The 26,993-nt window shown below is 38.9% G+C and overlaps 1 protein-coding gene across 2 annotated transcripts in view; it reads left to right on the forward strand.

Annotated features, from left to right (window-relative positions):
* Positions 1-26,993, forward strand: part of itfg1 (integrin alpha FG-GAP repeat containing 1) — a 264,103-nt gene that overhangs the window by 55,578 nt on the left and 181,532 nt on the right. For both annotated transcript variants that reach the window (XM_073070074.1, XM_073070075.1), the window contains exons 6-7: positions 6,137-6,231; positions 23,579-23,637. In XM_073070074.1, the coding sequence (XP_072926175.1) occupies positions 6,137-6,231; positions 23,579-23,637 (154 nt within the window). The remainder of the gene's footprint in view (positions 1-6,136; positions 6,232-23,578; positions 23,638-26,993) is intronic.

Raw genomic sequence — 26,993 nt, forward strand, 5'->3', positions numbered from 1 at the left:
ATGAAAGATGGTAAGCCAGTATAAAAATTATGTTTGAAAAATTGCACAAACTTGATGAACAGCTGCTAGAGCATTATGAATTTCCCCATTTGAAAAGTATGATGCTGTTCTTTTGCCATACTTTGCTATTCTGGCATTGATGCTCCCTAAGAAGATTAGGAAGTCAGTTTGAGATTCTTGACATTTAGGCTTCCAACTAGATTTGATAGGAGAGGAATATACTGGGAAGTCCTAGAGATCTACCATATCCAAGCCAAACGTAGGGCATCCATTTCAATTAATCCCAAATCCCAGCATTTAGCCCATTCCTTTTCTATGCCTGAATAATTTGAAGTGCTCATCCAGAGTTTTAAATGATGCTGCCCCCATTGCTGTCTTGGGTAGTACATTCCAAGTACTCCCCATTCTCTGGGCGAATAAGGTATACTTTGGATCCCTTCCCACTTATGCTAAATCCTGTTCCACCCATCTTCATTTTCCTTTGGTTTCTTCCGACTGTACAGATTAGATATCTGAAAGTAAATGCTCTTAGTCAGCCTTAGCCAGGTCTTGTCTTATTCTAATGTAATTGCCATTCCCTATTTTAAGATGTTATATCATGCTTAGCGTATCTTTTTCCATAATCACTTAGAAATATTTGAAATTATGATCACTACTCGCAAAATGCTCCTCTCTCTGACACAACATCCACTTGACCAGCTTCGTTCCCCAACGTAAGGTTCAGTAATGCTCCATCACTTGTTGGCCTTTATACTGAGTCAAAAAATTTTCTTAAACACTTCTCTCTGAGCATTTAATACTAAAGCTATCCTGGTTAATAATAAGGAAATTAAATCCCCTTGAACTATGAATGCTATTTTTCATTTTCTCTGATATCTGCCCAGCTGTCTTCCCCCATGTAAATTACAACTTTTAAGTTCACCTACTCACTCCTAGCACTAAAAGAGACCCAACTTAGCTTTGAACTCCCCTGACATATACTTGTGCTCTTTTTCTGTTTGCTGGGTTTTTTTCTCCTCTTACTGATTGTACACTCCATCTGAGCATTTACTTTGAGTCCCATTCCCCTGCCAACTCAGTTTAAAGCCACTCCAACATCACCAGCAAACCACCACATAAGGATATTGGTGCCATTCTGATTAAGGTATACACCATCCTGCCATCTCATTTTCCCCAGAACTGATATCAGTGATCAGAAATGTAAAGCCCAACCCAATGCACCATTTTATCAGCCACCTATTCATCTGTCTTATCCTTCTATTTCCAATCCCCTCATTCAGTTCTTACAGTGTCCAACTCAATAAACATAGTCTACCATAATTTCCACATCCCAGATACTCCATAGGGATTCTACTAACAGCACCAGCTCTTTTATGCTATCAGCCAGGCGTAGATGTACTTCATACAGGGACATTGATCCTGGATCTCCCACATTCTTCAGAAGGAGCATAACACTACCCCTGCTCTCGTATTTGTTATCGCAGTCCCTTTAACTAAGAAAGACGATTAGAAAATCATTACCCAGTTGCTAGCCTCACTGGTTATCAAGCCCACTCTGATCTCAACACTTCAACCCTCTCAACCCTTCACAAGGTGGCTGCGCCTGCTCCTACTAGTGCTCTTTTTATATCTTGCCTTTTTCAACTTTGCATGTGTTTCTGGTCCCATAAGTAACTCTAGGTTTTGCTTCTCTTGTACTTGGTGATCCCTCTCAGGCCAGGGCAATGGCTTTTATTATTAGATTTTGCAGCATTGTCATACCAAGTTGGAGACTTCCATGGAGAGAAGTGGACAAGTTTTAAAATATCCAAATAATGTAGATGTTCAAAAGAAGCTATGAAGTAGTAGATGAGTTCCCCTGAAGATTACATTTCATAAAAGGTTTTGGTATAAAATTCATCACTACTCCCTGCAGTAGTCTTTTTCAGAAGAAATATTCTTAGTAATACTAGATCCAGAGAAAAGGGAACACTTCTCAAAGCATTTGAAATGGATTGAATGTTTTCATTATGATGCAGCTGTCAGTATAACTTTTTGACTTGCTGAACTCACTTCTGAGTTTTTGAAGATGTCAAAGGAACATCTTCAAAAAGCAGTGCCTCGAGAAAGCGGCGTTGTTTATTGAGAATTGTCACCATCCAGGACAATGTCAGTAATAATAAAGCTAATTCTGCAAATACATAAATGACTAGTCTAATCTAGGCTGCTTTACCTCAAAGAGCAGTAATGATTCAAACATGGTGCCGCAGTTTTCCTAAACCTAAAATAGATTATTTCATTAATCTGCAAATTCAAAATGTGTGTTAATGCTTTTGATATCTTCTATTTTGAGGCCAAATAGAGAATGGTTTTCAAGCTAAACATGCCCAGCATCTGCAGAATCCCTTACGTTAACAGTTAAAAAATAAACCTTGAGTAGAGGTTCCTTTCTTTTTGGTCTTTGTCTCTGTTCTGCTTTCTATTTGGAAGGGATAAATGAATTTTTGTTCTGGCCTTGCAGAATTTCTTAATCTTGGCAGAAAAATACTAAATCTAATGAATACACTTGGGATTAGACAAGGAGTTTAACAGTTTGAGTATTCACTTGCCGGTCGCCACTTCTCTGGCTCCCCAGGGTAGATAACAAAAAAAAAGAATACAATAGAAGAAAAAGTGGTGAGAATTAAGGGAAAAAGTTTTAATTCTTAATGTTCTTAACATTTGAGGCTATGTGTGGCAGTTAGTTTAAGAGTACAGCATTGTATGGTGTAAACCAAGGGAAAGAGCGAAGGAAAGAGTAGTTTAAGAAGTAGATGAGTTCCTTTGAAGGTTACAGTTTATAAGAGATTTCCATATAAAATTAATTACTACTTTCTGCAGCAGACCTTTTCAGAAGAAATATTCCTATTTAAAAATACTAGATCCAGAGGTAAAAAAAAACACATCTCAGAGCATTTAAAAATGTATTGAATGTTTTCATTATAATGCAGCTGTCAATGTGATTCTTTTCAGCCTACTGAACACGCTTCTGAGTCATAAGGAAATGTCACCTTAATTGCTTGTGAAATTGGATCCGGGCCCTAACTTAAATTAACATCTGGAATAAAATATTTTAAAATCTGGTTTTCACTTTTGGTATTTGCTGAGAGTGTTAAAGCATTTTTGAGTTAGCTTTCATCTGGGAAGCAAATAGTCTTTCCAGCTGTTGATACTGTATACCAATTAAAACACTTTAGTCAGCATATGTTACTATAATGCCATAGTATAAACAGTTGAAGGACCATTTTCAAATTAAAATTAAAATTTATAACATTCAACTGACAAATTAGTTGAGATGTAAATCAAAATGAAGTAATAAAAACAAAATGATGAATCCATTCACATTAATGAATCCATGCTAACTCTACCATCTTTGGTTTATATAAAGTTAATAGGCTCTGGCAGAGTAAGTCACAGAATGTCCCAAAATAAAAACAGAAAAGGTTGTAAATACTACTTTAACAAGCGAAGCAGAGTTAAATTTTTAGGTTGAAGATCCATAGGAAGGTCTGCTGAATGTTTCCAGCATTTTCTGTTTTGATTTTCACAGGATAAAATGGTAATTCCAAGGGGACGTGAGAGATCAGACATGCTTATATTTGGCCGTCATTGCATTCTGTACTACTTTGACAATGGGCAGGTGCAAAAATCCAGAACGTGCTGTCAGGCGCATTGCAACAGCCGGGAGTTCCTTTCATAACTGTCAACCAGTCATCAACCTGTTCTCACCAACATCCTGCCTGATGTTAAATCGTCTGGGAAGGTTCATGATAGCAAAACTCATTGATTTATGAACTAAATTATGTAGTGTCCATCACAATTTCTTCTGCATGGACTATTTTGCAAAGTAGCCTATCAAACTGATCTTAGAACAATTGCAATGAATTACAGTTTACTTCAGAATGTATTATATAGGCCCATGTTGTAGACGTGTAATTTCTGTCATTGCTACTTAAATTCTCTATTGCTGAAGTGTAATTATTGGAAACTATAGTACAATATAATTGTAGCTACAGGAATTTGATAGTTTGCAGATCATTATAAATACCATGCTCATTTACACTGTTGTCTCTTTTAATTTATTATTCACTACAAACCACTATTCAAAGCCAGCAATTGGAAAGCTACTTTTTCCAAACGTTTAATTGAATTATTGATAATCATTTATCCTTAGTCCACTACACTTTCACCAATATTTTCTAATGACCAGAGTTAATCACAAAGGACCTGCTTCCATATATGTGGAAAAATCTTCACTATTAATTACTAAATAATGTCAAATGGGTTATGTTCTCTACAGCCTCTCTTCACCTTCAGTTCCTGCTGACCAAACTACCAAAAATCGCTTCTTTCAAATGCCTGGACATATCCTGTGGAGCACTCTAATGTTTCAAATCTCTGACAGTTAAATACTGTGTAACAGAGAGATTTTCTATACAACTTTCAGCGGATCAGTGGCATGTAAAAAATCCTGTGATTATTTTTTTCTCTAGTGAGGAAATTCAGCAATTCAATTCTGCCATTCTTGGATCCTTGGATTTTCCTATATTCATATTTGCATAATGCTAAGTCCCCATTGTAAGAAGTCCTTATGTGAAATCCTGAAATGTTTTACAATCTGGAACCATTGTGGTCATGGGCATCTCTTCAATTGGATCCTCAATTTCTTCACTGAGAGATGACCATCAGTACAGACTAGAAACCTTATCTCCTCCTCACTAGCCATCAACACAAGCACAGCTCAGGGCTAAGTGCTTAACCCCTGTTCTACTCCCTATACCTATGATTTTTTGGCTATGCATAGTTGCAATAACTTCCACAAATTCACCAGAGGTTCCACTGTTGACCCAAGAATCAGGAGTGAACAAAGGTTAGCTGGTTGAGTGTTGGCATAACAACAGCCTTGTGCTTAACATAGGCAAAACTAAGGAACTGATTATGGACTTTAGGAAGGAGAAATCAGGCAAACCAACACCAGTCCTCTTTGAATGGTCTGTGATGAAAGGGTGAGCAACTTAAAGTTCCTTGGTACTGACATCTTGGAGTGATCTATCCAGGCCCAGTACATAGATGCAACCAGGAAGAGGGCTTACCAGTGCCTCAGCTTTCTTAGAAATTTAAGGCACATTGAAGACTCTGACAATCTTTACAACTGTACCATTCTGACTAGTTACCTAATGATCTGGTTTAAGAACTGCAAGACACACGTTTGAAGAGGCTACAGAGAGCACTGGAATTGGTCAATTCCGATTTAGAAATAGCTCTCCCTATTATTGAGGATATTTGCAAGATATGATATCTCATTAAGGACCTCAACATCCTGGACAAGCATTCTTCTCATTGGATGTATAGGAGCCTACACACACACACACCTCAAGGTACAACAACAATAATTTCTCTGGTCTCAAACAAACCTGGAAAAACTAATTTCTACCTTGAAGTATATTTCCTTCAAATTGCATGTTTTGTTCCTCACTGCGCCTTGTGATGTATCGGGTGGCAACCTTGCTGTTTCTTTAGCAGTTGTCTGGTTTTTACGAGGCGGTGCTAGCTTTTTAGAAGTTGCTAGCTTGGTGCTCGATCCAGCATGGGTGGAAAATGTGCAAGGAGCCGGCTGGATTTGAACCCAGGACCACTTGCCTCGAGGTCCAATGCAGATGCCACTTCATTTTTGTTTATGTCATATAAATTATGTCAAATTTAGGTCAATTTATGTTCATATAATTTCTCTTTGTAATGCACTGTTTTGCAAAAAAAAAAATTCTGTTGTATTTGTACCCTGGGTATATATGCCCAAAGCAATAAGCTTGAACCCAAGGTGTGTCTCATTGTCAAAAATGTGTCTTCATTGACTACCGGTAATTATGTGAAGTTGCTGAATTCTTGCTTTCGCTTCAGTGATTTCAGGAGAATTGTCTATTTTGTATCCTTGGCATAGCCATAAAATGTTTTCTCTCTTATTTGCTCAAACTCTATTGAAAAGTAAAACTGACAACTGAAGCTTAAAATTTTAATTTACTAACATGGTTTGAACTCTTTGCATATTGCTGATTTTCAAATGTGTTTTATCTGATGAAGTTGTTGTGACCTTAAATACATTAGTATTTTTTACTTTCAGAAATCAAACCTGCTTCACTGCCTTGGATTCTACTGCAAAAATGTATGTACCTCATTCTCATGCCTTCATTGACCTGAACAAAGATTTTACTGCAGGTAAATAAATTCATTAAATTTTCCAGATAAACTAAAATAAAATTAATATGTGTTGTCATTTCATGGCAATAAAGATACTAAGCTTAATGTGTGTCTTTAATGACATAAGCATTATCGTTCTGCATGAAATCTGTTAAATAAGTGCATTGTCTATAATACAACGGACATTTTGTATTAGAATTTATGTAATGTTGTCAGTATACCTATGGAAATCTCTAAATTTGCTTCCAACAGATAAAAACATTTGTTTTCTTTTTCTCTCCTCTCTGTTCTGATATTTATCCACACAAGGGGTCAATGAAGCTGAGGCAACTCTGCTCTCAAAAGAACTGCACTGAATTTAATTCCCAGAGACAAAGCAGGCTGCTTATGCATGTGCTGAAAATCATAAACATAATTAAGTTTATTTTTCTTATGATCAAAAGTATAGCATTTTTGGTTTTTTTGGGAGGGAGATTGCAGATGGCTGAATTAGATTTTTTTGATCCACTGGAGTTATACTCTTAAAGTTTTGTAAGGCAGAACCAACCCACAACACAACTCTGGCATCATAAGTATTAGCATTACAAAGACAAGTAGGGATAGTGAAAAAGTGATACTGGAGATTCCAGTTCAAACTACACCATTGTGCCTTTGTCATAGATTTGAGTTGGAAGAGCCCATATTACTATGGTGTTAAAGAGGAACTGGAGTGGTTGGACTACTTTATACAAATAACATGATATATAATATTGAAAATTTCTGTTAATACTAACCATTTAGCATCTCAATTCCAAATTTGTTACACAGATGTGCAGGTTTGAAGCCGTATAGCCACATAAATCAGTATTAAGCTTCCGTGATAACTCTACCAACATATAATGCTGTCTTTACTAGATGAAATGTTTTTCCTGATCAGTATCAATTGACACTCATGCACTCAATGTAAAGTTTTATAGTTTGTCATTATTTTTTCATGTTTTGTTTTAATGTTATTTAAAGCACGATGACAAAATCAGTCTCTACAGTTGGTTGCAATGCACTGTATTAGGAAATGATTAACTAATCAAGCTCCCTGTTCTTAAATGTAATATTTTAATCTTCATCAAAATTATTAGATAAAAGATTAAATAAAATTTGGCTACTTTCAAGTTGAGAACAGTATTAGCACTTGATAGCAAGTATCTTGATTAAACAAATTTTCTAAAAGCACCACTCCCAAAGGAAATGTAAACAGGTAACAATCGTACCTGAAAAAGAAAATTAGCAGATAAGGGACGAAAGACATTTTTGAAAAAGAAACACATACCAACTTCTGTTGTGTTATCTACAGGTAATGGATATTTGTTGAGCAAATAGCACTGAATTATTAATACCCGGTTGACTCGCTTACTGTGACTTGCTTTTTTCAAGCAAAATCAAACGAATGATCATTTGTTCAAACAAATCAGCAGCAAAACTATGTTGATTGTTTTGCATCTTTATATTTTATTTTCAGGATAAAGCTGACGTAGTTCATATTTATATGAAAGGCACAAAACAAAATATATCATTTAGCAAGAATTTTTTTCCAAAGGCCTTGAATTTATATTCGCCACAGCTGTTTCCTTTTCCAGATGGTTTTAAAAGCATTTATTTTCCTGTCACTGCATGGTGCTCAGCTGGAATTATTTTAGAGAGATTGAAAGCATGTCACCTTGCTTGAATGTGCTCAGAGAATTAAGTATATCATTGTTATTTAAGTATTAGTATATGTTTAGCTGCAGACAACAATTTTAACATGAATATAATTACACATAATGGACTCATTATTAGGCCATATGGTGGAATAACTGGTTTGCCTCCAAGTCAATGTTGGAAGAAAATATTTTGCACAATATTGTTGTGTCTCCTTGGTTTCCACTGAATAGCAGTGCAAAATTGCAAGAATTCTATGTTGTGGTTCACTTACGCGAGGAAATGTTTCCACTTCCTCATCAATGTAAGATAAAAAACTGATCTAATTATTCCCAACGCCTTGCACCTCCGTTCACCCAGGCACCTTGAGCAAACCTCTGCCAGCCTCAACAACAAAACCTGGTCTTATGTTCCATCCTGGAATGAGCCTCCAGCTTTCATGCTTGCTCTCTCTCCTCTACATGATCCCCACCAGAAGTGGGACCTCCATCTGCCTCTTTGCTAGACAGTGCAGCCTCTCCCCAAATGTAGGAAATTACTTCTATATAAATATTATTCTTCATTAGCAGCTTGAATTCCAGTTGCTTTCTTAGTCCTGTGTTATTGAGATCTGAAGTTTCTGCTCAAACTATATCTATTAGCAATTAATTAAAAATAATACATATCAGGTTAGTGGGTATTTGGCATCATCTTTCAAAATCAGATACAATCTTTAAATTCTGCACTCCAAAATTACCTATGCAGAGACAAACAAGTTATCACACTGTTTTTGTGTAACTGCATGCTGATCTGGGAAGGTATGTCCTTGAAAATATTACAAAATCAACAACTGATTACTATTACTTATTGGTAACTCAATTCTAGATGGAAAAAATTCAATGAAATGGTGCTTTTTCTGATTATGGTAAATGAAACAGCCGCTTCAGGAAAGTGTGCCAAAAATTACAGAAGTTGCCAAGATGCATTCAATTTTTTTGACCAGTATAGATAAAAACTAAAATTGACACTGATGTTAAATATTGTTCATTCCAGTCTATATCTGTATATGATAATTATTGCTGATATATTTCTGCTTAAGTGTTGCCCTTCAGAAATGTTATTTTTCACAAATAATCTGTTGACACCCAGTTGCTTTTCACTACCACATTTCTCATTTACTGTTTCTAAACCATAGACTGTTTGGCAGTCAATACAGGATGAGGAGAAAATTTTTACACTAACTATTGTGGGCTAACAGCCAGATATGATCACTTGTGAAGTTTGGGATCACATTTCCAAGTATTCACTCCTTCTACCCATCTTTAATGTTGCTTAATTCAGCTTCATTTCAGCAAATTATGATCATCATAATTTGGCCTTTTAACACATTTGCAAGTTTGCATCTATATACTTGATTTATCAATTCAATGTGGATATTGTTTTCAAATAATTCTATTCTTTCCATTCCTAGAATTCCAGTTTTTAATAGAATTATGATTTTTTTAAACTAGAAATATGTGACAAATTAATTTTGTGAAGAATTGCTAGACTTGAGTAGTTTCTGCTATTAAGCCTTATGCATGTTTATTTTACCAGTTTAAGTTTCACTCCGAAACAGTGACCAAACTTTGGAGTCACAAAGTAAATTACTTCAATCCTACCAGCAAAAGTAATCTTTGAATTCATACTAGTTGATTAGAATAGCAAAGTCTGCAAAGAATTAGGGGTTACGGGTATAGATCAATTTTGCAAGTATATTTTGACGATTTGTAGGTGTGGCTGCAAAACAAGTTAGTTAGCATGTACGGTATTTGAAAACCTTGAGTATTTGAAAAACATGTATTGAGTTTTAAAATCACAATAAAGAGCAAAAAGGTAATTGGCAATTGAGATCCTTCATTGGTCAGGGTCTACCATGGAGAGGGTCCAGAGAAAGTTCACAAGGAAGATTCCAGGAATGAAAGGGTTATCATATGAGGAACATTTGATGGCTCTGCATCTGTACTCGATGGGATTTAGGATGGGGGAGGATCTCATTGAAACCTTTTGAATGTTGAAAGGCCTAGACAGAGTAGATGTGGAGAGGAGGTTTTCCATGGTGGGAGAGTCTAGGACAAGAGGGTATAGCCTCAGGATAGAGGGGCGCCCTTTCAAAACAGATGCGAAAATATTTCTTTACCCAGAAGGTGGTGAATTTGTGGAATTTGTTGCCACATCCAGCTGTGGAGGCCAGGTCGTTGGGTGGTATTTAAGGCAAAGATTAATAGGTTCTCGATCTGACATGGCATCAAAGGTTACGAGGTAAAGGCTGGGAACTGGGGTTGAGGAGGAGATAGAAAAAATGGATCAGCCGTGATTGAATAGTGGAGCAGACTCGATGGGCCAGATGGCCTTGTTCTGCTCTTATGTCTTATGGTCTAAATGAATGCTAATATCATATTTCCCTTCCTCATCACATACTCAACCTGCAAATTAACCTTTAGGGAATCCTGCACAAGGGCTCCCAAATCCCTTTGTGCCTCAAATTTTTGTTTTTTTCTCTCCATTTTGAAAATAGTCAACCCTTTCATTTCTTCTAGTGAAGTGCATAACCATACTGCTTCCCAACACTATTCCATCTGCCACTTTTTTGCCCATTCTTCTAATCTGTCTGTCCTTCTGAAGCCTCTCTATTGCCCCAAAACTATCTGCCCTCCACCTAACTTAATGTCATCTGCAAATTTTGCCACAAAGCGGTCAATTCCAACATCCAAATCATTGACATGTAATGTAAAAATAATCAGTCCCAACACAGACCCCCGTGGAACACCACTAGTTACCAGCAGCCAGCCAGAAAAGGCTCCCTTTATTCCTACAACAAACACGAGGAAATCTGCAGATGCTGGAAATTCAAACAACAACACACACAAAATGCTGGTGGAACACAGCAGGCCAGGCAGCATCTATAGGAGACGTACTGTCGACATTTCGGGCCAAGACCCTTCGTCAGGACTAACTGGAAGGAAAGATAGTAAGAGATTTGAAAGTAGTGGGGGGAGGGGGAAATGCGAATTGATAGGAGAAGACCGGAGGGGGTGGGATGAAGCTAAGAGCTGAAAAGGTGATTGGCGAAAGTGATACAGAGCTGGAGAAGGGAAAGGATCATGGGACGGGAGGCCTCAGGAGAAAGACGGGGGGGGGGGGGGAAGCACCAGAGGGAGATGGAGAATAGGCAAACAACTAAATATGTCAGGGATGGGGTAAGAAGGGGAGGAGGGGCATTAACGGAAGTTAGAGAAGTCAATGTTCATGCCATCAGGTTGGAGGCTACCCAACCGGTATATAAGGTGTTGTTCCTCCAACTTGAGTTTGGATTCATTTTGACAATAGAGGAGGCCATGGATAGACATATCAGAATGGGAATGGGACGTGGAATTAAAATGTGTGGCCACTGGGAGATCCTGCTTTTTCTGGCGGACCGAGCATAGGTGTTCAGCGAAATGGTCTCCCAGTCTGCGTCGGGTCTCACCAATATATAAAAGGTCACACGGGGAGCACCGAATGCAGTATACCACACCAGCCGACTCACAGGTGAAGTGTCGCCTCACCTGGAAAGACTGTCTGGGGCCCTGAATGGTGGTGAGGGAGGAAGTGTAAGGGCAGGTGTAGCACTTGTTCCGTTTACAAGGATAAGTGCCAGGAGGGAGATCGGTGGGAAGGGATGGGGGGGACGAGTGGACAAGGGAGTCACGTAGGGAGCAATCCCTGCGAAAAGCAGAAGGGGGGGGAGGGAAAGATGTGCTTGGTAGTGGGATCCCGTTGAAGGTGGCAGAAGTTACAGAGAATTATACGTTGGACCTGGAGGCTGCTGGGGTGGTAGGTGAGGACAAGGGGAACCCTATCCCAAGTGGGGTGGCGGGTGGATGGGGTGAGGGTAGATGTGCGGGAAATGGGAGAGATGCGTTTGAGAGCAGAGTTGATTGTGGACGAAGAGAAGCCCCTTTGTTTAAAAAAGGAAGACATCTCCTTCATCCTGGAATGAAAAGCCTCATCCTGAGAGCAGATGCGGCGGAGACGGAGGAATTGTGAGAAGGGGATAGTATTCCTACACTTGGTCTGTGCCAATCAGCCAATGCTATATCCATGCTAGAATCTTTCCTGTAATACCATGGGCTCATAGCTTGTTTATCAGCCACATGTGTCAAGCATCTTGTCAAGGGCCTTCAGGAAATCTAAATCTACAACATGAATTGATTCTCCTTTGTCAATCCTATTTGTTACTTCTTCAGAGAATTGCAACGGGCAAGATTTTCCCTTGATGAAACCATGCTGACTACGGCCTACTTTATTCAGTTTGCCCCCCCCCCCCCCAATTTCCTTGTCCCCCTTTACTACCTCTCTAACATCATTTTCCAGCAGTCTAATATCCACTCTCAACTCTTGACCCTCTTTTACACTTTCTGTATCTGAAGAAACTTTTGGTATCCTCTGTAATATTCTTGGGTAGTTTACCTTGTATTCCATCTTTTCCTTCTTGATGACTTTTTAGTTGCCTTCTGTTGATTTTTAAAAGCTTCCCAATCTACTAACTTCCCACTAATTTTGCACCATTATATGCCCTTTCTTTGTCTTTTATATTGACTTTGACTTCTCTTGTTAGCCAAGGTTGTGTTATCTTGCCTTTAGAATACTTCTTCCTCTTTGGGATGTATATTATATCCTGTGCCTTGCGAATTGCTTCCAGAAATTCCAGCATTTCCAGCCGTTGCTGTTCTGCCGTCATCCCTGCCAGTGTCCTTTTCCAAACAATTCTGACCAGCTCCTTTCTCATGTCTCTGTAATTCTCTTGACTCCACTGTAACACTGAAACATCTGACTTTTAACTTCTCCCTCTAAAATTTCAGTGTAAATTCGATCACCATTATGATCACTTGCCCCATAGGGTTCTTTTATCTTAAGCCCTCTAATTAATTCTGGTTCACTGCACAACACACAATCCACAATAGCAGATCCCCTCATAGGCTCAATCACGAGCTTCTTTAAAAAGCCATCTTGTAGGCATTCTAGAAAGTTCCCCTCTAACCTGATTTTCTCAATCTACCTGCATATTGAAATCCCCTTTGACTATTGTAAGATTGTCCTTTTGGCATGCAGTTTCTATCTCCTGGTGTAATTTGCTGACCACTTCCTTGCTACTGTTTGGGGGGTGGGGGGGTGTATACAACTCCCATCAGGGTCTTTTTACCCTTGCTGTTTCTTAGCACCTTCCAAGCCTATGTCACCTCTTTCAAATGATTGCATTTCATTTTTTACCATTTTGCCCCCTCTGCCTTCCTGCCTATCCTTTTGATACAATGTGTATCCTTGGATGTTAAGCTCCTAGCTATAATCTTCTTTCAGCCAAGATTCAGTGATCCCTACAACATCATACGTGCCAATCTGTAACTACGCTACAAGTCCGTCGACCTTATTCTGTATACTGCGTGCATTCAAATATAGCACCTTCAGTCTTGTATTCCCCCTTTTCGATTTTTCTGCCTTTTACATTGCAACTCATCACATTGACTGCAATTTTGCCCTGTCAGCAGCCTCTCTTCCCTGCACATTGCCTCTGTTTGTCAACCAGCAACCTCGGCTTCAGCACTGTCATCTACCTTTCTTATGATTCTTGTTGCCTGAATTAGCAGCTCAGGACACTAGTTGCACCATGCTCAACCTTTCAAATTCTCACTTTACCAACAACTTTCAGCACAATCTATCCACTAACTGTTCTGGCACTCTGGTTCCCATACCCCTGCTACTCTAGTTTAAACCCCGTCATGTAGCATTAACAAATCTTCCCGTTGGGATATTAGTCCTCCTCCAGTTCAGATGTAAACTGTCCCTTCAGTACAGGTCCCATCTTACCTGGAAGAGAGCCCAATGATCCAAAAACCTTATGTCCTCCCTCCTACACCAACTCCTCAGCCACATATTAAACTGTATAATCTTCCTTGATCTGGCCTCAGCAGCATGTGGTACAAGTAGCAATACTGACATCACAACCATGGGGGTCCTACCCTTTAACTTAGCACCTAACTCCCTATGCAGAACCTCGTCACTCAAGCTACCTATGTCATTGGTACCTACACGGACCATGACCTCTGGCTGTTCACCCAGAGAATGCTTAATGCTGAAGACTTGATTTGAGATGTTCCAGGCCCTGGCACCTAGGAGAGAGCATACCATCAGTGAATCTTGTTCTTGCCCACAAAACCTCCTGTCTGTTCCTCTAACAATTTCCCGTCAATACAACATGCCTTTTCTTCCCCCCCCCCCCCACCCCCCCACCACCCTCTTCCCTTTTGAGTCATAGAGCCAGACTCGCTGTCAAAAACCCAACCACTGTGACTTTCCTCTGCTAGGTCAACCACCCCACCCCCCAAAAAAGAAACAGAATCCAGAGTAATATACCTGTTGTTGAAAGGGATGGCCACAGGAGTACTCTGCAGTTGCTCCTTAACTCCTGCCTGGCTGTCACCCAGTTTCCTGTGTCCTGAAAGTTGGGTGTAACTACCTGTTTGTCTGCCCTATTTATCTCCCCTTCAGCCTTCTGAATGATCCGGAGTTCATCCAGTTCCAACTCCCCAACTTCTTAATGCAGATTATTATAAACTGCATCTGGATGTACTTCTTGTCATTGTACTCTGTCAGGGACACTGGAGGTCTCCCTGCCTTCTCACTTCTAGCAAGAGGAGGATTTCAGTATCCTTCCTGACATCTCTACTGTCCTAGCTTCTATAAAGAAGGGGAAAAAAAAACTTAACCTTGCTTTGCTTTCTCTGACTGAAGCCTCAAGATCACCACTCTGACTCTGTCCACTCAGACGATGGCCGCTGCACTAGCCCTTGCCCTACTTTAATTTGCTCTTGCTAATCGATCTCAAACACGGTTTGGTCGGTGGTCAAAGCTCTATTACGTTGTTTCGACCCTGCTGCTGCCGCTTTCTACTTGGGAAGTGGACCTGAGTGAAATTCCCTCCTCTCAGACGTCTGATGTCCTGATTGGTTGCTGGTCAAAGCTTTATGTTAGTAGAAATGATTCTGCAAAGACTTAATAACTGAGCCACACATAAAGGCCAGGAGCTGGACTTGGTTGTGAGAGGCTTTTTGCAATGCGTGCCTTTGGGATCATTTAATAGGTAGTGGGAGCTTACCTTCCACGACTTTGACAACCTTAAGAAACCTGTTGGAAATTGGCAATTAATTGAGCCAAATACAAAGACACACTTTGCATTTCAACATAGTTGGCTGCTGCAGATTTTTTTGCGTTTTATGTTAATTGAATGCAACAAAATATTTTTTTTAATCTAACAGTTTTCAATGATTTAACTGATGGGTACCTTTGTATTTACTCAGATTAATTTGAGGCACTTATTACACACACTCTAAGTAATGTACAAGAGCAGTTCATTAATGTGGCTGATCTTGGTCCTGTAACTTGTTTTCAGTGTTAAGAGGTTAAGGGGTTCAATGTTAAGGGGTTAGTATTAAGTAATGCTTAACAATCCACAGTGACATCTTTCAGTTTGCTAACAAAGATAAACAAATAATCAGCATGACATAAAGAACATAGAACATTACAGCTCTGGCCCTTAAGTCCACTATGCTATGCTGCACTTATTAAGTAAATGATGCCTAATTAAACTAATCCCTTCTGCTTGCACATGGTCCATATTGCTCCATTCTCTACATATTTATGTGTCTATCCAAGAGATTCTTAAACACCACTATCACATCTGCTTCCACCACCGTCCCAGTCAGCGCATCCCACACACCCATTCTGTGTAAAGGAAAATTGTCAAGCACGTCTACTTTGAATTGCCCCCACCCCACCTTAAATGCAAGTATTAGACCTTGGGGAAAGGGATTAAACTGGCTGTATACTCTATCTGTGCCTCTCATAATCTTAAAAATCTTTATGAAATCTCCCCTCTGCCTTTCCAGAGAAAACAGCCCTAGTTTGTTCAACTTCTTATAGCACCTGCTCTCTAATCTAGGCATTTCCAAAGCTTCCACATCCTTCTCAAAACAGGACAACCAGAATTAAATTTGATACTCTAGATGTTGCCTAGCCAGAATTTTATAAAGCTTCCTAACTCTTGAAGTCAGTGCTTTACCTCATAACTGCAAGCATACAAAATACCTTCTTTAACCACTTTGTCAGTGTGCAACCAATATTAGGGAGCTTTGGATCTGGACCCCAAGTTAAAGGTTCTGCCATTAATTGTTATTTTCCTTTTACATTTGATTTATGAAAGTGTAGCACCCCACCTGCCATTTCTCCACACGTGTCTGCAACTGATCTATATCCTGCTGTATCCTTTGCCTATCCTCACTGTCCATACGATCCACAATGCTGCCAACCTTTGTGTCATCTGTAAGCTGGCCCACCTATGTTTTCATCCAAGTCATTTATATGTTTCACAGACATCAGAGGTCCCAGCACAGATCCATGCATTCTGATCTTCTGATGACCCTACGATGAGGGATCTTGTTGAAAGCCGTACTGAAATCTGCCAGTGTCTTACAGTATCTGCTGTTCTATCTTGTTCAATCATCTTCATCACATTATCAAAGTAATCAAGTTAATAAGGACAAGTCATTCAACAATTGTGGAGAAATGAAGTCTGTTCCATTTCAGTTCAGTAACCAAAAATAAAGAGAGAGATGAGAGATTGGAAGAAAGTGTGGACTATGGTGACGTATTTGGGAATGATTAAAATCTGCTGTGGATGGTACATTCTGTAGCGATGTTAAAGAATGTTAAGCTCAAAGAATCAGATGATACATGTTTTGTAGTCCAGCATTGTGATTTAAAAACTAAAAACTGGCTGCCAACGGAATTTGAAATAAATATGTCCTTTTCAAGCTGGAGGGGTATAAGTAATGGAGGACCCCAGGATCAGTTCTTGTCCCTTAGCTGTTTATTATTTACATTTTATGATAGGAGGAAAGAACAGAATCATAAGTTTTCCAAGTTTGCCGATCATAGGAAGTTAGGCGAAAGGACATGTGGTGAGTACAGTGATTTTGCATTAGGATATAGATAGAGTGATTGTTTACTTATGTATTTCTTGAGGCACAGTGCGGAACAGGCCCTTCGAGCCGTACTGCTCAGCGAGCCCGATTTAACCCTAGCCTAGTCACAGGACAATTTACAAACTGATTGGTCTTCAGACTGTGGGAGAGAACTGGAGCACCCAATCACAAGGAGAATGTACAAACTCTAACAGACAGCAGCAGGATTATTGGTACTATAAAGCATTGTGCTAACCACTACACTACTGTGCCACCCCAAGCAAGTTTTGTAACAGAACTACAAGGGAGGTTTTGTTGCAGTTCTACAAAGTGTTGGGGAGACTATATTGGAATACTGTGCACAAATTTGGTTCCCTTATGTAAAAAGGATAAAGTGGCATTATAGACAATACAAAACTGCCCTATTCTTGAACTCTTAAACCCTTTTGCACTAAAGGTTAACATATATTGTACCTTCTTAATCTCTGGTTGGACCTGCCTGCTAAATTATTGTGATTCATGCACTAGAATACCTGGCTCTCACTGATCTTCACTCATTTGCAGTGTCTTTCCATTTAGATAATTTGCCTTTTGGTCTCTCTTGCCACAGTGTATGACCTCACATTTCTGCACTTTAAACCACGTTTACCAGGTTTTTGCCAATGACTCAATCTGCTTATAAACCACAGCAGGAAATTCACCTGACTAATATCAGATGGTTGTGCAGTGTTGAGAGGCTAAGCAGTTTTGGTCTGCATTCCTTGGAGTTTAGAGGAATAAAGGGTGAATTTATTTAGATATGCACTATCTTACAGGGGTTTGACAGGGTATATGTTGCAATGCTTTCATAGGAAGAGAATCAAAACAAGGGAAAACATCTATAAAGTGCCAGTCTTTTCAAGACCAACATTTTTTTTTCTCTCAAGAAGGTATTTAAGATGGCGATTTATAAATATTTGAAAGATTGAGGAATTGAGTTACAGGGATTTTGTACAGAAGAGGAGTTAAGGCTGGTATTGATTAATCATGATTATATTAAACAATAGGGCAGGCTTGAGGAGCATATCAATCTGCTCCTATTTACTTAATAGTCTTTTAATTTGTCCAAAATTAACTAAACGATATATTCTATGGCATGAATGACCTGAATAAATAAACATCAGTGCTAACGTATTGAATACATTTTTGTTCTTTATAGCTACTATCCATTCTGGGCGGTAAGGGAAACATTGTTTATACCACTTAATAAACACTATTCTACATTTTTGTTTGTTTATAGAAGAGCTTTGGATTCATTTTCATGTTTCTGCCAAGTCTCACTATGTTTATGTAGTTAATGTCAAAATTTCAAATGGTGTTATCAAAATGTTTTGCTGCAACACTGTGAGGAGGCCAACAGGAACATATTCAGTAGCCATGACTTTTTAATGCAATAGATCATATGTGATTGCTACAGAATGCTGTGAAACACCCCTTGTTTTTTTCTGCCAAAGTGTACTAATTCAATTTCCAAATATTACATTTCATCTGTTATTTGTCTGCCATTTCAAGTAGCTTATCTATGTCTCCTTGTTGTGCAAAACTATCCTTCTCACTTCTGGCAAATTTGCTCCACAGCCCCATTTGTTATTATATATTTTACTTGTGTACTTGATTGGAATAAAATATCAATGGCCACAGTGCTGACTCCTGGAGTCTACAAATATCCGACCTCCAGTCTAACAAAAGAAAGTACATTTACTCTTAGCTTTAAACCTTTTAAAATAACTTGCTATGCATGCTGGTGGCCCTTTCTTTCTACTCTCTCTACTCTGGCACTTTAGTAAGTATGTATCTACAATTCATCTACTATATCCCTAATCAATCTGATAAAGTTGTATAGCATAGAAACAGAGCTTTTGACCCACCACATCTATGCTGATCATCATGCCTATTTACACTAATGTCTCTTGCCTGCATTAATTCCAGATTGCTCTATGCCTTGCTTATTTAAGTACCTGGCATGATGCCTCTCCTCTCCTCCCTCCACCGCCTTCTCTGGCAGCTTATTCCAAATACCACCTATCCTCAGATTCTTCCAAATTTCTTCTCTGTACCTTAAACCCAAGCAGTCTAATTATAGATAACTCTACCATGGGAAACAAGATTGGCTAACTACCCTATTTATGCCTCTCATAATTTTGTATACTTCTCTCATGCCACCTCTCAGCCTCCTTCCCTCCAGGGAAAACTGACATACCCTGTACAATTTCTCCTGATAACTCAAATCATCCAATTCAGTCAAATATCCTTGTAAATCTATTCTGCCTCCTTTCTAGCTTAACCACATTCTTCCTATATTTTGGTGACCAGAGCTCCAAGTTATCTCATCAAAGAATTCTATCAGTTTAGTCATACTGAATGTTAATAAAACAATTTGTCTTTTAATAAATCTATTCTGGTTCTCCTTTATCAACTCAGATTTTTCCAGGTGCTTAGCTTTTCCCTGATTATCATTGATCCACACAACTATGCTTAAATTGACCAGCCTATAGTTGGTGCAGATGTCCTTACAGCTTTTATTTGAACAAGGCTGTTGGATTTTGTAGTCCTCTGGCAGCACTTCTATATCTAGAGAGGATTACAAGTTTACAGGAAGCCACCTCAACCTCATCTCCCTCAAGAAACTCAATCCACCAGGAAAATGGGTCCATGTGCTTTAAACATTGCCAGTCATTCTAGTACCTCATTAGTTTTCATCCCATCAATTTTCTAATCTCTTCGGGTATTTTGGTAACATTCTTTCCCTTGAAACTTACAAGTAACAGAAAATAAAACTTTAAAACTTGCTATTAACCACAAATTTAACTTATCAGTTTATGTGGCACAATTTGCAGTAATTTAAATCATTTTTTTCTGAAAGTTAAGGCCAAAGATTCTTTAATTGTAGACTATATTTGATGTTGATAATGCTATAATGTTTATCATACAGTCTAAGAAGCAGAAAGTTCACTTGGAAGATTATCAGTTAAATGGGAACTACTTGTGTAGTTCGAAAAATTGGCATGCCTGTATTTCTTTGAAAACAGCTAACAACATTTTTTTCTTAGAATATTTTTCCTCAATGGTGTTAGAAGCATGACTTAGTTCTTTAAGAAGAACTTGATACATATATATAGTCTTTCTTACTACCTGCACAATTAACTTTTCAAATTTCATCTTTCTTAAGCACAGGGCCATTAAATGATGTTTCCTTTCACTTCCTCCTCCTCCTCATTTTAATATCTTTCTGAGAAGGTGGGAAAATCATCCATCAACTTCACTAGCACAATCAGTCTTGTGATCATGCGATAGATATTGTTCTTGTCGCTATATAACAAGCATGCCAAATAAACTGTCTCAGCAGAGATTGAACTGATGTCATTCCAGATTGACAGTTTGAATGATTGAAAGCCTAAAGCTTTCTAATACCACCATTTGGAAATTGCAAAGTAGAAGTTTTCTTATTCTGTCAATCAGTTCAAATGGAAAAACAAACTAAAATTTAGTAGTAATGGATCAGCCAAGCTATCAATTTAGTATGTTGTTTTCTTGTACAGTACCTGAGCTTTTACAAAGTAGAGACTTAATCCTGATATAATTTTTCCTGATCTGATGAAGGGTTTCAATACAAAATGTTGGCAATTCTTTTTTCAATTCCAAAGATGCTGCTTAATCCACTGAGTTGCAGTAGCAGGTTGTTTGTTACTCCAATGATTTGTTCATTTCTCTAGATTCCAGCACCTGCAATCTCTGAAATCTCCATTATTCTCTAGGTTATTTTCCTTGATAGATTCTAACATTTTGTCAATTATTGATATTGGGTGAACTGCTCTGGCTTTGAAAATAATTAATATATCTGATTAATGAAAATGCCTTTTTGGGCAAGTCAGGAAAAATTTATTTGATAGAAACAGTCTGAAACCTGGGAGAAAACTTCCAGCCTTTTAGGCAGCAGATCTCACAACCAATAAAAGTCACTAAAATTCTCTGCAAAATACTTCAAGTTCATTAAAACGGGCAAACAAACATCTGTATCCTCTCTTCAGGCCAACATCCACAGCATTGAGGCCCTAAAAGATATTACAACTGTAAATTCCTTGTTATGGACAGTAAATTAAGAATCAGTTGGAGATGTGAAATGATTTTTGTTCCAATTTGACAAAGAATATTATCCAAGATAATATTGCTTTATCATATTTCTGATTTCTATAAGGGAAGTCAGTACTATTTATTTATTTTTTTATACACATGTAGACCTTTATTGTGTGATATTTGGTGCGGATCTTGCACTTTACTGTTTATCTGTACGGCACTTTTTTTGGCTAGTTTTTACACTTTATTCTGCATTGTTTATTTTTTACCTTATTCCAGATCAATGATTTGATCTGCATGAACAGTGTGCAAAACAAGCTTTTCACTGTACCTTGGTACATGTGACAATAATATCAAAAAACAATACCAATATACAGTTTACCCCACAAAAGACAAAAGTATAATAACTGATCAGAATTTAAATGCTGTTGATGGGGATAGATACCTGAGTTGACTACCAAGATTGGTTCAGACGTAAGAGTGGCACACACCCAGAATACTCTAATGGTTGTAGACATCTAGTATTACAAAAAGTGATAAAGTTTCCATATTAAAGCACACTTACCTACATTTCAGTGATAGTTCCCCTTGTCTTTGCCTACCACCCCATGAGCCTCCTTATCCAAACATACTCTGCAACTTGCCCTTCTCCAAGGGATCCTACCACAAAACATATTTTAACCTCTCTCACACCCTTCCCCCCCCCCCACCACCATTTCTGCAGAGATCGCTCCCTCCATTTGTCCCTTTGTTCCTCCTAGCACTTAGTGCTACACCTGTCCTTTTATCTCTTCCCTCACCTCCCTTCAGGGCCTCAAACAGTCCTTGCAGATGAGGAAACACTTCACCTGCAAATCTGCTGGGGTCTTCTGTTGTGTCCAGTGCTCCCAATGCGGCCTCTACATTGGTGAGATCTGTTGTAAATTGGGGGACTACTTCATTGAGCACCTCTGCTCCACCCGCCACAAGCTAAACTTCCCTGTGGCCAAACATTTTAAATCCTCTACCGTCAAGATGAAGCCACACGCAGGTCGATGGAGCAATACCTTATCTCCCGCCTAGGTAGCCTCCTTCCTGCCGGCATGAACATCCAACTCACTGACCTCCGTTGATACCCCTGCCCCCATCCCTATCTATTATTTTAGTCTGGTTCTCTTTCTCTCTCTTTTTCCCCCCTCACTATAATCTCCCCCCAGCCCATTTCCCTCCAGCCTATCACTTCCCAGCTCTCTACTTTATCCCTCCCCCCACTTCTTATCCCCCCTTGACCATCCCATGTTACTTCACTCCTGATGAAGGGTTTCGTCCCGAAACGTCGTTATTACCTCCTCCCACTAGATGCTGTCTGGCCTGTGCTGAGTTCTGCTAGCATTTTGTGTTTTTTATTTTAAATCCAATCCTTGTTCTGTCCTGTTCATCCATGGCTGTTTCTCGTTCCCAGATGAGTCTCTTCTCAGGGTGGACGAGTATCATCTTATATCCCATCTGTGTAGCCTCCAAGCTGATGGCATGAATGCTGATTTCTCTTTCTGGTTCAAAAAGTTACATGCCATCTTGGACAATGACTCCCATCCACTGCATAATGTACTGGTTAGGCACAGGAGTACATTCAGCCAGAGACTCATTCCACCGAGATGTAACACTGGGCCTCATAGGAAGTCATTCCTACCTGTGGCCATCAAACTTTACAACTCCTCCCTTGGGAGTGTCAGACCAATAGGCTGGTCCTGGACTTATTTCCACTTGGCATGATTAACTTATTATTTAATTATTTATGGTTTTATATTGCTATATTTCTTCACTATTCTTGATTGGTGCAGCTGTAACGAAACCCAATTTCCCTCAGGATCAATAAAGTATGTCTGTCTGTCAAAAATCTTCCCTTTTCCAGACCCTCTTCTTCTATTCCCCACTCTGACCTTTTGCTGCCTGCCTATCACTTCCCCCTGGGTCCTCTCCTCCTTCTCTTTATTCTATGGTCCACGCTACTGTCTTTCAGATTCCTTCTCCTGCCCTTCATCTTTCCATCTTCTCCAACCCACCTTCTAGCTATCCTCCTTCCCCACCCCCTACCTTTTTATTTTGGCATCTTTCCCCTTCCATTCCAGTCCTGAAGAAGGGTTTTGGCTCAAAATGTCGACTTTTTACTCATTTCCATTGGTGTTGCCTGACCTGCTGAATTCCTCCAGTATTTTGTGTATGTTGCTTAGGATTTCCAGCCTTGACACTTTATCGTGTTTATGCTGAGCTAAATTGTTGCAGTACTGCACATTATGGTTATGATGATGCTGAAAGAGACCAATCAGTCCATTGAGTCCATGATGATACCTGGGAAGCAAAGCAAAAAGTCAGATTCCCCATTACCCCTGCAATTCATTCTCTCTCAGATATGTCCTTCCTTCCCCCTTTCAGAACTTTTGTATTTGGTATTGTATCCATTGTAATTTAATGACTAATACTTTTTATATAAAACCTTGATAAATATTATTTTTAAGTATGTATTCATGTTTGAGCAAGTTAGTAATTCTGTTTTGTCTAAACATATTTATATTTTATTCTAGATTTGTTTCTTACCACCGTGGACGCTGGTGTTATTCACTTTGAGATATGGTTAAACAAGGTATTCCATAATGGTTTTGACTCTCTTAAATGAAGTGATTGACCAGTGGAATAAGTGACACTTAAAATCATTGGTTCATGACTCACATGACAAGATTGTCAAATAAACTGGTCAGAATGATAACTGCAAAAGCTATTATTACAAGATTTTAAAAAAAATCGTATGCACTGAATTAGTAGACAAAACATAAGCAATTTTATGATTTAGTGTCCTGATGAAGAGTCTTGGACCAAAACATCGACTGTTTATTCCTCTCCATAGATGCTGTCTGACCTGCTGAGTTCCTCCAACATTTTGTGTGTTTTGCCTATGATTTAGTTAATTTAAGACGAGTAATGGTTTAAACAATAAAGCAGTATGTAAACTGCTTGTAGCAGCTATTCGAATAAACTAACTCCACTTAGAAACTAGACACGGGGGAGATTAATCCTGGTTGATGCGACTTTCATAGAGTCCAATAATAATGTTCTAAGTCAGAACATTAATCATTAATTATTAGTAATTAATAATGTTCTAAGTATTTGATTCTTTCTTAAGAACTAGCAAAACAATCTTGAAATAATAAAACTAACAAAAATAAATGTTCTTAATCAGAATTAGCGAAGTTAAGCATTCAACAAAAAAGATATCACACCCGGCAGTGTCTAGCTCTAACTGTCCCAAACAAAGCATGAATGCATAATTGAACTCTGCTTTTACCATGCCCCCACCCATGCGACTAGCTACCGTGATAAGCATAATAAAACGCGCAACCCAGAATACAATGCAGATAGAAGACAGATGCATGGCTCCTACATCCCAGCCCCCTAATTATTATACTATAATAATTGCAACTACATACTACCAAAAACACAGGAGACATGGAATCGTAACATTCACACAAATGTCCTCTTTCTTCTTCCAAACAAGTTATACAGTACTCATCTAGGCCAGAGGTTCCCAGCACTTAGCCAGGAACAGAGTGATCTTCTGCCTCTCTCTGACAAGATAGAATCATGAAGCTTCTAGAGCTGTAACTCCTCTGACTTCTGTCTCCTTTAGAAGATAAATCTTGGTTATAAGTTGATCCAAACACCTGGTCTTGATTCATACCAATTGCACAAATACTTTTCTGTCTGGGAAAACTTGAACTATTCTTCCCCAATCCACAAGTTTCAAAGTGCTGTGTCATCAACTATAAGAACAATATCTCCAGGGAGGAAATTGTGACGTATATTTGACAACTTCTGACGTTCTTGTAGCTGGGTTAAATATTCCTTGATCCACCATTTCCAAAACAAGTTAGTCCATATATGACAAGCCTAAACGCCTTCCTCTTGGAACTCTCCTGGTGGTAAGGATGGTGAGATTTTCAGAAGCAACAGATGATTCGAAATCATTGGAATTAGATGGTTCTTTAGTAATCAGACAACATTGATAATAGGCTCCAATTCACAAAGGAATGTGTGAAGACCCTCATCATCAAGATTCTGCACCTTCATGGTAGAATTGAGAACCTTCCTTATTGACCTGATCAATCTCTTCAATGCCCCTCCATGATGTGAGCCAGATGGAAGAGGGTAAAATTCCACTTAGTTTCTTTCTGAAGAAGTACATCACTGATTTGTAAATGATTCCACTTCCACCAGCTCTCAAGATACCATTTTCAAGTACTGGATTAAGTTTGAAAATATTACTGTTCCTTTTCACATTTTCTCCCCTTTGCAAACTCAAGAATTCATCTGGAAATCTTTTTTTTTGACTAAAACCAACAATCTCCAATTTAGGCTTTCTGAGCTGCTCCACTGAGAGAAAATCTCAGCCAATCTGACCTTTGGCCAACTCCATCTCCTCTCCAAAGAATGCCCTTGTTGTTTGCCATCCAAGTCAGAAATATTCAATTGCTTCCTCTTCTGACTAAGAAGTAAGCGCAAGTTCTTATTCCTAAGAATCTAAGACAGACCTCTGTCTTCCTCAAACTGGTCCAAGATGAGAAGTGATGGATACTACACATCACTGGTTCCAACTCCTTTTCAATCTGCATGACATTCTTCTGGATTATCTAGCAGAAGTTCTTCAGAACAATTGGCAGGCAACTGACATTTCAGTCTCTCTTGTTTCTTTAATCTATGAACAATGGAAGCTTTAGTCAGTGAAATGGAGTTGAACATCTTGCTACAAGGTTCCCGCATACTGCCTCTGCCTCCCGGAATCCTCTTGGAAACTGCAGAGCATTAAACTTAAGAAATAGGAGCAAGAGTAGTCCATCTGTCCTGTCAACCCTGTTCCGCCATTCAATAAGATCGTGGCTAATCTGACCATGGTCTTACCTCCACCGACCTGCCTTTTCTCTATAACACTTAATTCCCCTACTATGCAAAAATCTATCCAACCTTCTCTTAAATATATTTACTAAGGTAGCCTCCACTGCTTCATTGAGCAGAGAATTCCATAGATTCACCACCCTCTAGGAAAACCAGTTTCTCCTCATCTCCATCCTAAATTTACTCCCTCGAATCTTGAGGCTACATTCCCTAGTTCTCGTCTCACCCAGCAATGGAAACAACTTTCCAGCCTATATCTTATCTATTCCTTTCATAATTTTTATGTTTCTATAAGATCTCCCCTCAATCTTCTAAACTCCAGGAAGATCAGTCTCAGGCGACTCAATCTCTCCTCATAGTCTAACCCCCTCATCTCTGGAATCAACTTGGTGAACCTCCTCTGCACCACCTCCAAATCCAGTACTTTCTCCTCAAGTAAGGAAACCAGAACTGCATGCAGAACTCCAGGTGCAGCCTCACCAGTCCCTGTAAAGTTGCAGCATAACCTCCTTGCTCCTAAATTCAATCTAGCTAAGGAAGATGTTCAAGAAAGATATGTCATTTCACACTAGCTACATGAAGGACATCATCTCCAAAGGTTATCCCGAAGGAGTGCCAGCAGAGAATCTGGAACATAGTGATGGGAAGGTCTGGTATATTCCACATCACGATGTTTATCACCCCATAAAAGTGAAGCTTTGTGTTGTGTTTAAATGTGGAACATCTTCTCAAGGAGTATCACTCAGTTGTTACAGGGGCCTGATCTGACTAGTTCTGATCACCTAAATTATCTCAAAACTGCAAATCACAGGCTCCACCAGTTCCAGAATCACATTCAAGATGAAAAACAAACGTAAAAGACATGAAACATATGGTTTCATGTTCTATCCAGAAGATGTTGACCGAAGGAGTGTTGTATGCAGGCACCATCTTGACTAGAAGGTGTCAAAAGACATTGACACCAGGCAGTAATCAAGATAGAAGCAATGAAAAACCTTTTTCACCATTTCACTGCTGATTTGTTCTTCATTGTCTTCTGCACATTTCCTAAGA

The sequence above is a fragment of the Hemitrygon akajei genome, chromosome 17 (genome assembly GCF_048418815.1).
Source record: "Hemitrygon akajei chromosome 17, sHemAka1.3, whole genome shotgun sequence".
NCBI classification, from domain to species: Eukaryota; Metazoa; Chordata; class Chondrichthyes; order Myliobatiformes; family Dasyatidae; genus Hemitrygon; species Hemitrygon akajei.